Source organism: Argentina silus (genome assembly GCF_951799395.1).
Source record: "Argentina silus genome assembly, chromosome: 14".
NCBI classification, from domain to species: domain Eukaryota; kingdom Metazoa; phylum Chordata; class Actinopteri; order Argentiniformes; family Argentinidae; genus Argentina; species Argentina silus.
Genome location: NC_139668.1, coordinates 1,713,440 through 1,727,384, shown reverse-complemented (window position 1 = coordinate 1,727,384; position 13,945 = coordinate 1,713,440). Strand labels below are relative to the sequence as shown.

The window sequence follows — 13,945 nt, the reverse complement described above, 5'->3', positions numbered from 1 at the left end:
GCCTGCTACACCCTCCTCCCCAGATATATTGAAATTGGGATATTCCGCGGTTGCTACAGTGCTCACGCCTACGCGCCTGCGTGACGCAAATCCTGGCGTGGGCGGACAGGGGCGTGGGAGGCTTCTGCATGGAATACCAAGCACCACATCTCAACAGCAGCAGCCTGGGTCAGCTGGGAGTGGAGCAGACTCACCCAATCGCCCGCGTAGACGGTGAAGCAATAGTCTACTATTGGCATTTCAGAGGAAGCATAATGAGCTGTTGAACACCTTTCTCCATTGGACACATTGCTCTTACTACTTGAATTCAGAGAGGATTGATTTTACTACTTGCATTCAGAGAGGGTTGATTTGGTCTATTTTTATTTCACCTTGGGATGGGTCTGATAGTAATGTGGTGTGTACTGTACTTCATGTTCCACCATTGCTTTGTTTTGGCTCTCAGAATTAAGGCAGGGACTTGGGGTGGAGATGAGGCGATTTGGTCCCATGTGCACACAGACTATGAACCTTTCTCTGAGGACTTAAACACACCCACACACTGAGATTCAACTACCATTAGTGCTTTGCCTCTCCAAATGTAATATATATTAAGACTTGAGGCTATGGTGTTTCTTCCTATCCTGCAGTGCATTTGAGGCTGACATAATGTCAAATGAAAGAGAAAATCTAATAAATAAATACATATTGATGTTCATCTTCAGTAGGCTACCTTGTCCGAACTGAATGTGCTTTTTGAAAATTGCAATGAAAAAGGTTTTAAAATAACCATAATATCTTTTGATAATCTCCTTCTCTCAGAGACAGGATATCTCTCCACACAAAACTAGTGCATGTAATAACTGTAATCCGTAAGTCTGTTTCAGTATCAATTAGCTATTTTGGGGAATTAGGCCAGCCACCACGATGTGCAGCCTTGGGAGATGAGCTTTGTTTTTCTTATGGAAACAAAAGCTAGGATCTACACACTGCAGAACAACTCTTTCCCGCTCTCCAGAGGCTATTTAAATAAGACTCCTAGGCATCCGAGTCAACCACTGTCTGTTTGCTGCAGAGCTACTGATAATAATTTCCAGATGAAGAAGAATGATGATGATAATTGAGTCAGCGAAGAGGAGCAGCTGTTGGTTTTTCATCTCAGATTTAATGATGTGTTTTCCACAGGGTCGGGGGGAACAGGTACAGTAGGCTCAGTTTCCAGCAGCCCACCCACTCCTTTAATCCTGTCTGTCTGTGCACAGCTCTGACCTCCCAGGGCACCCAGGTACCAGAGTAGCTCAGCCCCTGCAAACCCCTTCACCTCTCTAAAGATGCCTGGACCCTGCTCCCCATTACTGACGCTCATTAGAACAACCATTAATGAACAAAGAGAGCTGGGAGAAAGGACTAAATCCTAAGCTAAAATAGGCTATCGTTCCACTCGCCTTCTATTCTTTACTACCGCTGTCCTTTTTGAAAGTGAGATGCACTTTAAGTGTGCTCTGCAACTTTTCCCTTCCCAATTTCAAACACACTTCAGCGTCAAACCCACGCAGGAGCCTGTCAGCCCCACACTCTGTGATAACACCCACACAATTCTGGCAACCCATACCCCCCCCCCCCCCACCTTCCCCCAACCAACCCACATCCCCACACTCATGCACTAAAGGAAGGCTTTTCCTCTAAGTTCCTCTTTTGTAACATTGAGACTTTTAAGATATTCACTCGTATAACGGCTCTGTTAACGGTGGGAATCAAAAGGGATTTACTGTATACTATAGTTGATGTGTATGAGCATTACAGCAAATGTCTTTAGTTCACTATTTCTATATCATGGCGTTGTTACCTACAATATTATATTTGTGGGAAAACATTGATATGTGAATGTGTGTTTGTCTTACAGATTTATGTGAGAGTGGTGTGTTTGTCAGGAAAAAAATACAATTTGTAGGTGGGTACTGAGCAGTACTGTAGCACATTACTTTGTGTGTGTTTGTGAGAAAGTGTGGGATGGCATGAGCAGCTTATGTCTGAGTGAACATGTGTGTCCCAGTGTGGGCGGAAAGTGTGTGTGTGTGGGCGGATGTGTGTGTGTGGGTGTTTTTGTGTGGGCGGGGGTTGTCTGAAATGCAGAGATAGGGACTGCAGTATAGAGTGAGCAATCTTCAAAGTTTTATGGTAGTACATAAATCTTTAACCCATTTTGTGATCAATGTCCCTATGGTAATTGTGCTAGGTCAGTGATAACCCTAAACATGCAGGTGTACAATTAGTGTTCCCTATGAATTGTAATCAATACCACAGCTGCCAAACTTGGCCACAAAGCGAGGCTAGGATTGCACTGCCCACACAGAGTGTCTGTGGGGGGCTTATCTGTCTCTCCAGTCTACACACGCACGGTGATAATGAGGGGGAATTGTATTTGTGTGCTCTAGGGGATTTGCCCATGTGGGCGGGTGTGTGACCACGCAGGTACCAGAGACCCCTCACCGCCCACCCTTCACCGCCCACCGCCCAGCCCTGCTAATGTGTGTCATATCCGCTAATGCAGGACAACGCTTCTGCCACAGCGGCAAGCCCTCTCATGTGCGTTTGTGTCATGTTGATGATAAATGTTAGGTCCATTCGATTTTCACTTATTTGAGGGCGCTTTTTGAACTAGGGTAAAATGGTCATTAGCATCTCTATGTTAACTACAGTCTTAGCTGCCTGTCAGGCAACCTTATAAAGCCTCTGACCTTTATTATGGTACGAGGTATCACTAGTTCTTTATCAGAGATCTATCACATTTTGTAAAAAGAAAAAGAAAATCGAAGGAAAAAAAGAAACATAAGTTCTGATGAAACTATTCAAACAGAATGAGTATAAGTCATGTTGATTTCCTCTTTGAAGTAAAGCCACACATTCTGCATTATTATTATTGCTGTTAAGTTTTTGATCTCAACCCAACAGGCACGAAAAACAACAGCAGCTAGGGATTAGTCCCCCCCACTCACCGCCTACCTTTCAAACACAAGTCCCTGACTCAATGAGAAAACCTCTGCAACTTACTTTTCCTCACATTATTTACTTATCCAAATACCCATTTCTCTGCACTTCACATGGATTCGAAATGGATTTGAAAGAAACAGACATAATTGAGATGGTGGGACAATGATGTGGGTTGGAGGAGTGGAGGAGGGTTGGTGTGTGGTTCCAGCGCTGTCCTTAGATCCTGTGGCCCGGCCCTGGCTGCCTCACAGAGGATTGATGGGAGCCGACTGGGCTGTGAGGTCTCCTGCTGTGCTCTGCAGGCTGTGAGGGGCTGGTGGGCTGGGCCGAGGGCGCCTACGAAGGGCCGGCCCCGTGGGCGTCATGTATGGGCCGATTGATCACAGAGAAGACAAAGCCTCACACTGTCTCACAGGGCTGTTCCCCTCACACACTGGAGAGCATCCTGGTGACTGTGTGATTGGTGGTGAGGAATCAGAAATGTACGTGCAATCAGTGTGTTCATTCAGTTTCCTAAAGAATGTATGTATGCAAATAATAATATATACCATTTAGCTAATGCTTTTATCCAAAGCAACTTACATTGCAGTGAGTGCATGCATTTTTCAGCATATATGGTCAGTGTATCCCAGTGGGAATCGAACCTACAACCTCAGCGTTGTTAGACGATGTTAGTGAAAATATGACACATATCTTTCCACTTGTCATGTTACTGTGGCTGAGCTATAGTATGTAGCTTATTCGATGTAGCATTATCAGTGTGCTCTGTCATTAAAGTGAGTGACGCTACTACTACAACAGTCTTGTGATGCAAGACTAACCATGGCAGCTGTCTGATCCTATTTCTCCTCGCAGGTTGGGAGTGTCCACAGGCACAAAGGAGGACCAGTCCTACTGATGACTCAACTCTTTCTGTAAAGCCACATCCGCAAGGCATTTCATCCAACGGTGTACCATACCAGGGTGCTAAAATCTAAAAATAGTGGCATTTGGCTGAATCATGTTGTTTGACTTTCAAATGGATTGACTGATGATAATTTGACCAGTTCTAGATTACACTTAAAATAATCTCTTAACAAATTCAGAAAATACAAATAAGATCGATGCAACCATTGTAGCTCACAATTACTACGACATGTGCTTCTGGATTCTTCATAAGAAATAAGTTGAAATAATATATGCAATTTAGCTGATGTTTTTATTTGAAGTGACTTACATTGGAGTGAGTACATTCATTTTCAGTATATACAGTCCCAGCAGGAATCAAACCCACAACCTAAGCGTTGTTAGCACCACGCTCTACCAACTGAGCCACAGAGGAAATGCTGTTCATGTAGTGGAGTGAGAAAGTTTGACAAATGATGTATTCCATTGATGTCCAGTATGACTATCACACATCAACATCATGTATAGACAACATAGTCATTTGATGTGGCAAATGGCTGCATTTGACAGTTGACTGCTGAAGTGCAATAATGTGGGTTAGGGAAACAATTAATTTCTCAGTTCAAAACAAAGACAACTGGTAAAGACAAACAAGCCAGTCGACACATTTACACCACTATTAGACATGCTCTCCGCCAAGACGATTCTGCAGATGGCAAGTCTAGTTTCTGAGGAACGGTATTACTGTCCTCCCACACAATCCCATCAGCAGCAGGCCCACCATGACCTCAATAACCTGCACGCACACACGCACGCACGCACACATGCATGCACGCACACACGCACGCACACGCTGGTAGTATGGTTCATGAGTCTTGTACTTGTACACTACTACCACCAAGTGTCCTTTCTTGGAATTAAAAAAATTGCATGAAGATAGAATGCAGTGAGTTTTTTCTTCAAAACATTGATTTATTTTACAGGACATTCTGCATCTCATCTCAAGTGTTGAAAGCTTGACTGCGGTTTACAATATGATGAACTTAAAATCAATCAAACTTAATCAATTTGCAGGAAGACAGGAGCAATAAATACATTCTTAAAGAATACATAAAGGCAACAATCCCCGCTGGAGACACCCAAACAAACGTGCAGCACTGCTACACTGCCACAAAATAAAATAAAATAAAAATGTACTCCCACCGTAATATAATTGAATATTCTTCATTATTTCGCTTTCCCCATCATCATATAAATGAGACAGTGTGAAAAACTGTGCAGGTTAGAAGATTTATTTATAAAAATTGTTTTTCAGATATACAGTGCCCTGCGTAAGTAATTGGACAGTGTAGCATTGTTTTTCTTTTCTTTTGGCTCTATACCCCAAAGTTTGGATTTGAAATAAATTAAAAAAAAACAATTACTATGAGGATAAAGTAGAGATTCTCAGCTTTATTTGATGGTACATATTGGTTATGCCACGTACAAATGGCAACACTTTTTTATACATAATCCCTCTATTTTTACCAAAAGTAATGGGACAGATTCATATAATGTCCACTACACGTTGTTTAGTATTTGGTCGTTGTTTAGTATTTGGTGGACAATCCTTTGCATGCAATAACTTCCTGAAGTCTGTAACCCATTGACCCCACCAGATGCTGGGTATATTCTCTGGTGATGCTCTGCCAGACCCGTACTGCAGCCATCTTCAGTTGTTATTTGTTTTGAGTTTTTTTGCCTAAAATCTTATCATTAGGAAATTAAATGCATGTTCAATTGGATTTGGCCAGTCAAGAACTTTCCACTTTTTGGCCCTGAAAAACTCCCAAGTTGCTATGGCAGTATGTTTGGGGTCATTGCATTACTGTATAATGAAGCGCCATCCAATATATTCGGAGGCATTTGCTTGGACTTGGGCTGACAAGATGTTTCTGTACACTTTAGAATACATTCTGCTGCTGCTGTTAGCAGTTACAATCACTAATTGAGACAAGTTAGCCATTTCTAGTGGCAGCTTTACATGCCCAAACCATAACACCTCCTCCACCATGCTTCACAGATGAGGTGATATGCTGTAAATCTTGGGCAGATACTTTTTTCTGTACTGTAACCTGGCCATCCTTTTTGAGGATAACTAGCGGTTTGCACCTTGCAGTGAAGCCTCTGTAGTTCGGCTAGTGATGTATTCAGCGGACGTTTCATCAACATCTCTTTGGTCCTCTTTTTAACACCAATAGCAGACTCCAAAGACAAATCCAAAGCCTAGAATCAATACTTGACATTGACAGCTCTCTTATGCCTGCACAAATGATGTGATGGAACACACTTGACCAACCACCTGTCAACAGTAATTGTCCCATTACTGTTGGTGGCTTGAAATAGGGGGAGTATGTATAAAAAATGTTGTTATTTCTAAATGGTGAAACCAATATGTACACAAATCACCATCAAATAAAAAATGAGAATCTCTACTTTAAAATCATAGTAATTGTTTGATTTCAAATCTAAACATTTGTGTATAGAGCCAAAAGAAGAAAAATGCTTCACCGTCCCATTACTTACGCTGGACACTGTATTAGCGACTGGTCACGTTAGCTACTTGCAATAACTAGCACATAGGTCTCAAATATCAAATACAAACGTATTTAAAAAATATTTTATCACGTTCAACAATCTTGCTAATAGCTTCGTTGTCATGGTATTGTTTTGAGTGTGATGCAATCACTTTTCCAGCATAATACCCAATCTAGATAAAAAAGTATTATTAACAGAATGTCAGATGACTCACAAAGACAGGACATATGCAGCATTATGCAGATATAATGAACATTACAGATACACTATTATTTGGTGGTGTACTGTACAGTATAACATTAATATACACTTTTAAAGGCATGTAAAGAGGCACTTCTACATGCCAACATTTCATTTATGGTTCCATCCAACAAACTTGTCAGCAAGACTTTAAATTATGTTATCCTATTCCCAAGGCAGCCAATGTACAGTAGTGCTCTCTTACTTTTATGCTTTCCTAGTTATATATGTGGTAAAAGCAGTCAAAGGAGAAGGACCTATACTGTGAGTGTCAGCTCTGTATAATAACACAAGCTTCCAAATTACAGCTGGAAAGGGTTCAAAGCAACAAAGGCCATGTGAAGATGCCCTGGTAGAAAGAACTCTGGTCTGTGAAGGGAGGGAGACTCAGGATGAGGTGGGTGCCCCTTGTGAGTGGGTGTACTCAGTGCTGTGGTCAGAGTCTGGGCGTGACGTCTCCACCGCTTCATATTCACTAGACCGCCGCTCATTTGTCTCCTAGCAACAGGGAAAAGAACCTCATTGGTTACAAATCTTGATGACAAAATATTTGATACACTCAGAGCTGATAGTCAAACCATGCACTACACTAGGGAGTCCGAACATGGACCTAGATCATATTTTCCCAAGCCATTATCACCACACACACACACACACACACACACGCACGCACACACATCACAAAACCATTTACTCTCAACCCAGAGAAGCATTCCATCAACCTCTGCAGCAGTACATCAGTTCTCACCTTTCTTCAATGTGTAGGAAGGCGTAGGATTAAAAGAAAAGTGTTAATATGAAGTCATGAACCAAAAAAAAAAAAAAAATCACATTCAAAATGATTGAAGAAATATTCTTAAAACAGCAAAAAAGTACAGTATACACTTAGGTTAGCACATTTGAGAACAGCACGACTTCCCCTTTGAGCCCTCGTCTTCACATCTTCATGATCATAGCCTACCTGCAGGGGCTGAGTCTCTGTGGGCGGGTGGTTCTTGGTCATGAGGACCAGCTCTCTGATCTGACAGATAGCGAAGGCAATGGTGACCCAGGGGGAGCCTGACAGCACCCAGGCCGGCCGGTTCACATCCTCCTGCTCCTCCTGGTGTTTGGTCTTCTTAGCAGGCAGTCGGAGCTCCGGGTGCAGCGTGGTCACACCACTCTGGCTCTGCACCAGGTCGATGGTGGCGATAGGCACTGGACTGGAGGGCACGGGGATGTTCTCAGCCAGCATCTGGTCCTCTGCGGAGGTAAAGAAGACGACGGTCGTTCTTTTTTGGCACGGGAAATCATTTAACTTATTTAGTGCCGAGGGTGAATAAAGTCACCCAAATTGTTAACATTCTAGAGTGCCAAGGGCGACTTGAATGCATAAATGATTATGCTTCATTTTGTAATCAAAGTGTTGTTGCTAGGTAAATACCACATAAAACACTTGGCACTCTAGGTGGTGAGTGTTCCGGAATACTTTGGCAGTTAGTGAGTTAAAGGAAATGTACGTCAGTGTTCTCCCCTCCCTCACCCTTGTCCTCGTTCTGTCCGGTGAGACATTGGATGAAGGAAAAGATGAGGAGGATGACGAGAGACGCCATTCCAATCCCCCTGAAGGTCTCTGCAGCTCCTAGAAAACAGACACAATCACAAACAAAATCAAACATAACAATAAAAACATAACATTTTGTACTGTAGGTGGCCTGTCTGTATTGTAGTTGGCCTGTCAGAATTGACACTGTGTGTCCGGCTTCATACCAAAGTAGTTGACAAAGACTCCCCCCACCATGGCCCCACAGCCACGGCCCAGGCCCAGGTGAAGGCCCTGCAGGATACCCTGGGCGGAGGTCCGGAGGGCAGGGGGCACCGCCGCACTCAGGTAGGAGATACAGGCTGCCCAAACGGAGGCATGGGTCACACCTACAAACCAACACAGAGGCATGGGTCACACCTACAAACCAGCACAGACAACCACACACACTTGACCTGGGTATGAAAGGGGAGCTATTCTGCCCCTCTTCCTTGGGATCCCTTCCCCGGAGTGGACAAATGGCTGGGATGTTTTGTGAGAGTTGTCGGAGCTGTGATGTCATCAGTGTAGAAGTGATAGGAGGAATTCTGATTGGTCTCCTTGCAAACAGCTCCTAATTTAAATACTTTAGTCTATATAACAGAGGTAAATGGACAAATGATTTATCTTTGTTCTGGCGTGTGTTCACATCCGAGCTGTGAGTAGTATTGTAAGAATGACCTCTACTCTCTATCTATCATTTACCATTGAGGATAGAATGTAACATTGTTCATTCAGTTACAAGTATTTGCCTTGTAATAATTGTATAAGTACACAGTATTATTAAAGCCTCATTTGAGTCATTCTATTTGACCATTCTTGCACTAAATCAGCACAAACTCAACAATTATTTGCACATGGTGTTAATTACATTACTTGTAGCATTTCCTTGCTTAACCTTCAATGTGGAACTGCCATCTTATATATGGTCTACTAAGTACTGTACAGCCTAGTCATTGAATGATGCCAAAAGGAAAGCCATTAGGATAAACAAATGTGTAAATCCAAAACAATCAACCACTGCATCCTGTCATTTCAACAATTCATATTTTTCAGAAAGTACAAATAAAGCACAGACAAATGCCTTAACCTTCTTCAACTGTCAGGCATATTTGGTTCTTTCGTTTCGTTTTTTCGACAGCAAAACACATTTGAAAAAATACTGAGCGGAAACTGCTTCTTTTGATGTTGAGCTCGAGCCCAGAAGATAAGGATGTGGCGACACGTGCTGACTCATCCCTTCTGTTCAGCACCAGGCCTGTAATTCAGTGAGTGTTCTTTGTGATGGCTGCATGCAGATTAAGTCATGTGATAACCTCATCTTTCTTTGTTTTGTGGGTTGGGTAAAACACTCCTCTCTCTAGGATGTAGAGCTCAGATAGAACCTAGCGCCAAAGCAAACTGTTTTACAGGGTTACAGATATCACTGTTGTTTTTGGTCAAATTCAAAACTGAGAACAAAATGAGAGTCATACACTCAAGAAGGCTACTGAGCTGAAACATTGGTGGAAGAAATGTCACTGTAATGACAGATTTTTTTCTACTAAGCTTTGTACGTTGGTTGCATTCTGTATTCCTTAATGTTACTGATCAAGTTGCCATGAGGGGTGGGGTAGGAAATGATTAACCAGAAAAGCAGAACACAATCGTATACAATGCACAATATGAAGAAGTTGTAGAGGCTATTTTGTAGCAAAGGTGTCAGAGAGGGAGAGGTTGGTTTGACTAGTCTAGAGACCGGTCCTAAATAGTCTCTCATCTGCAACCACAAAAAAATTAACAGCAATTTTAAACTACATCCACTAGTCACGCCATGAGGCTTGAGACATGAGCTGATCACGCTTTATGAAGATACCATTATTGTTACATTCCTTGTTGGTTACACTGTTTTTAAAATGGTTGTTTTTGTATTGCTCTGTTTGATACTGTAATGGCACTTTGATGAATACTTCAATTTCTTCAAAGAGTATCCTGTTCTTGTTTAGTGTTGAGTTGCCACGGAAAAGGATGTTAGATAAGGAATGCTTGAACCAACAGAGAAAGTTCATGTCCTACGATGCCCTTTCTGAGACTGGACAAATGACTCCAGTCCAATCTTAGTGTTGCAGGGGTGTCAAACTTGTTTTGGTCGCGGGCCGCATTGGACCAAATGCAACCTCACGCGGGCCGGAAAAAATTAAAATAATAATAATTTGTTCGTAAAGCTAAACTAATGTCCACTGCTGTGTGCACCAGTGCCTCATACAGTATTATTACAATACTCCACATTACAGTTGCCTATACTCAGCCTACCCACAATGCCTCATTTCCACAGAGCTCAATTTTACAGTAGCCTACTCAAACTCAGACAAATGCCTTATTTTCAAAATGGGTTAATCTGAAGCTTGGAACTGTGTCTTTGACACCCCTGGTCTAATGCAAACAACATGATGCTGCTGTCTGACGTTTCTTCGCTTACCTTGAAGGACCTCCATGGGCAGGACTATCCATGCATTTTCCAAATAAGAAATATACAGGTAGCGTGCGGTGTTACACGCCAAGCCAATGTACAGGACCCTGGGGTGGGAAACAGCTATTAGTAACATGACCCTGAGAGGTTAACTACTCCAACTTGTAAAATAAATCATGTATTACATTCTAGCCCCACTTGCTGAATAGACAGTGAATGAATACTTGAATACCGCACACAAACTACTGTCTCCTTGAGGGACAATAGACAGCAAATTCCTTTCTTTTTTGACTTGAAGTTGAATAAGCAAATAATATCATTTAAAAAAGAAACGTTAGAGCAGAGTTTTGTCTGGAGTGTTATCATAATTCTATAGGGAAATTCATTCATCCAAGGTCCAAAGAAATAACCTAGAAGCATAGTTGAAGTGGCACTTGAAAGGTAAAAACACTGGCATAAATCTAACAAATGACCACAGAAACCTTTGAACTACTGTAATTTAACTGTTACACTTCCAGGATGAAAAGTATGTTCATGGAAATCTACTCAATTTCTGACCGACATCTGTTAATGTTGCTATCACTTAATAAAAGCCATTTTTGTAATATCACAAAAATGTTGTCCTCAACTAATAAATAACCAAAACCCTCTACAGGGTTCTGTCTTGCTAATAGGTGATGATATTGTGAGTAAAAACATGGGTCACAAAGCTGCCTGTGGGCCTCTCTCTAACACCACAATCTGAAATGCCCCTTACGCTGTGCAAGAGATACGTCACTCTCAAATGCTTTCACAGTGGTGCATTCTGTAGCAACTGTAGTTGAGATCATAGGGGTGGTGAGTGTGAAAGCCTCAGTGGAACGCTAAAACCATCTGCTTAAGAAATGAAGGATAATGTGATCCCTTCCAAGTCATATCAGCCTGCTAAACAGCCCATCCTTACCTGATGTGGCCCACCAGCTCTATAAATTTATGGCTGGTGAAGTAGGCGGCCAGTTCAGCCATGTGGCTCAGGACAGAACAGACTCCAAACAGCGTGGGGGTGCCCTTCAGGTCCTCCAGGTGCCAGTACAGGAAGGTGAACACAAAGCCGTAACCGAACCCCATGAACCAGGCGACGAACAGCACCGTGCTGTACTGCACGCTGCAGAGCAGCCTGATCAGGTCACTGTAGGTGAACTGCTCAGCGCTGGACTCAGGGGACACAGGGGTCTGGTCCGAGGTGCCCTCCGAGGAGGTCACGCTCCTGACTCCCTGCGGGACCTCCACCTCTTCGGCCCCCTCCATCAGCTCTCGTCTGTAATCCCCGCTGTCGAAGGAGAACTGCGTGGCGACCACCAAGGCCACCCCCATCAGGACGCCGAACACGATGAAGGCGATCTGGTAGTTCTTGTACTCAGGCGGCACGCAGCCTAGGCCGTCGATGAAGAGTGTCAGGTGTGTGTGGTCAATCCAGATGCCCACTAACAGCATGGCCAGGCCCCAGCCCAGGGAGCCCCACATCCGTTGCAGGCCGTAGCGGTCACGGTGGGTCCCTAGGTACTGCAGAGTAACCGTGTCCACAATGGTCACGGCCGGAGCACTGAAGAACTCCCCGACGATGATGACCAGCAGGATCAGGAGGAAGATGGTCTCCACCTGGTCTTGGTTGAAAACAATGCCTTTTTTGGGTGTGGTCGGGGCGGGGGTGCGAATGGTCGAAGCCGTCGTCACGGGTGTGGTATTTGACAGAATGTGACTGGTATTTCCCTGCTCGTAAGGAACAACTGTGGAATTGGTGTCTGTGCTTCTTTCATACCTGTGGCGTATGTGATAGGTGGAATCAAGGTCATTTAAAAGCAATGGGAAGCCATCCAAATCCCGACGTTTTCTTCTCGCATGATTGGTGGAGTTACCTGGCAGTGTGACATTCATGGGGGCTACAGTGGGAGGAAGTGTCGGGGCCACAGTGGTGGCACCATCTTCCCTACAGCTCATGGCAGCTGGTTTGACAAAGCCGATGCCACAGTTGAACACCAACCAACACAGCACAGAGAAAAGCAAGACCGGTTTCCCCTTCTTGAAGCGATCGGCCACCACCCCCCAGAAAGGCGCGCTGCAGAACTCAATAAAGTAGCGGATCCCAACCAGCAGGCCACTGCGGCTTGGTGACATACCAAGCTGCTTATAGTACACAGCTAGAAGGGGATGCAGGGAGCCATAGGCTGCGTAGAAGAAGAAGTAGAACACTTTGGAGACGAGGAGCTGGCTGTTGATTCTGAGACAGAGCCTCTCACAACAGTCTATGGCCCTGGGGGGGGAAGAGGCAGGTGTCCCCGGAGCAGGTGTGTCTGGGTCAGGAACGGAGGTGGAAGGCTCTGTCTGCAGCTCCAGGGACAGACTGTTAAAAGGCTCAGCAAGGACATACTTCCTCTTCTGCTCCTCCTCATCCTCTGTTAGGATGGCGACTTTGTCATCGGTTGCCATTTCTGTAAAATAGAGATTATGAGGTTAGTGATTGACATGTGAAGCCCTATTTGGTCAAAGCACCAACCCCAGACCAAAGTACCTATATTTTAACTAATAATAAGTACATTATTACAACAGTGTGTGCACAATTGGGACAGGGTTGGTTCAATAGGTGGCTTTCCAACAAATTCACTGTGACTGACTCCAATGAGAACAAAAGGCTCATCCTGAGAATGTTCATCAGACTGCCTGCACAGACATACGATCTGCCTGCCTCGCTTATGCGGAAGTAAATGCGATCCCTTGACAAATAAGGACCATTATATTGAATATTTCACTAACAAAAGATGCAACTTGTACTACGAGCTAAATTGGCAATAAAGCAAACATAAACATGAATATACATAACTTTTACTGATCGATCTATGACTGAAACAACAATAAATCGCGGTAAACAATCATGTACAATCCCTTTAAGGCTTTACCATCTAAACGCAAAACGCTCACACTCCCCAAATAATCATAGATCACTACATGAATGAAGTGAATCTGGGGATCTCTTCAATTGTAAATTATTCCCCAAATCGCCACGTACTTCACCTGCTCATATCACCCCGTTCTTATCCAACTATGACTGCGCAACTCCGATGTCAATTCCGTCTCTCAATGTGCACATTTCTCGCATTGCCCAGAATAAACCTTATTCGCTCGTTTCCCAGAGAATGACAGTGGTTATACTGGTATGTGGCCAAAACAAATTCATCCAAATACACAAGTTAATCCAGCCATAGCCACTCCTATATTCAGGCCATACG

At 43.6% G+C, this 13,945-nt stretch overlaps 1 protein-coding gene across 3 annotated transcripts; it reads right to left on the bottom strand.

The window, feature by feature from the left end:
* Positions 1-6,500: 6,500 nt before the first annotated feature.
* mfsd6a (major facilitator superfamily domain containing 6a) lies at positions 6,501-13,945 on the bottom strand. Of its 3 annotated transcripts, none has more exons than XM_083685414.1 (7): positions 13,726-13,945; positions 11,626-13,150; positions 10,692-10,789; positions 8,422-8,583; positions 8,195-8,293; positions 7,634-7,914; positions 6,501-7,170 (listed from the first exon to the last, which is right to left on the bottom strand). In XM_083685414.1, exons 2-7 carry the CDS (start codon positions 13,146-13,148, stop codon positions 7,060-7,062), a joined length of 2,274 nt encoding a protein of 757 aa, XP_083541540.1. In that variant the 5' UTR covers positions 13,149-13,150; positions 13,726-13,945; the 3' UTR covers positions 6,501-7,059. The 3 variants fall into 3 exon arrangements, with proteins under 3 accessions (XP_083541540.1, XP_083541539.1, XP_083541541.1); XM_083685413.1 differs by having other exon boundaries at positions 13,731-13,945; XM_083685415.1 differs by lacking the exon at positions 13,726-13,945 and adding an exon at positions 13,616-13,719.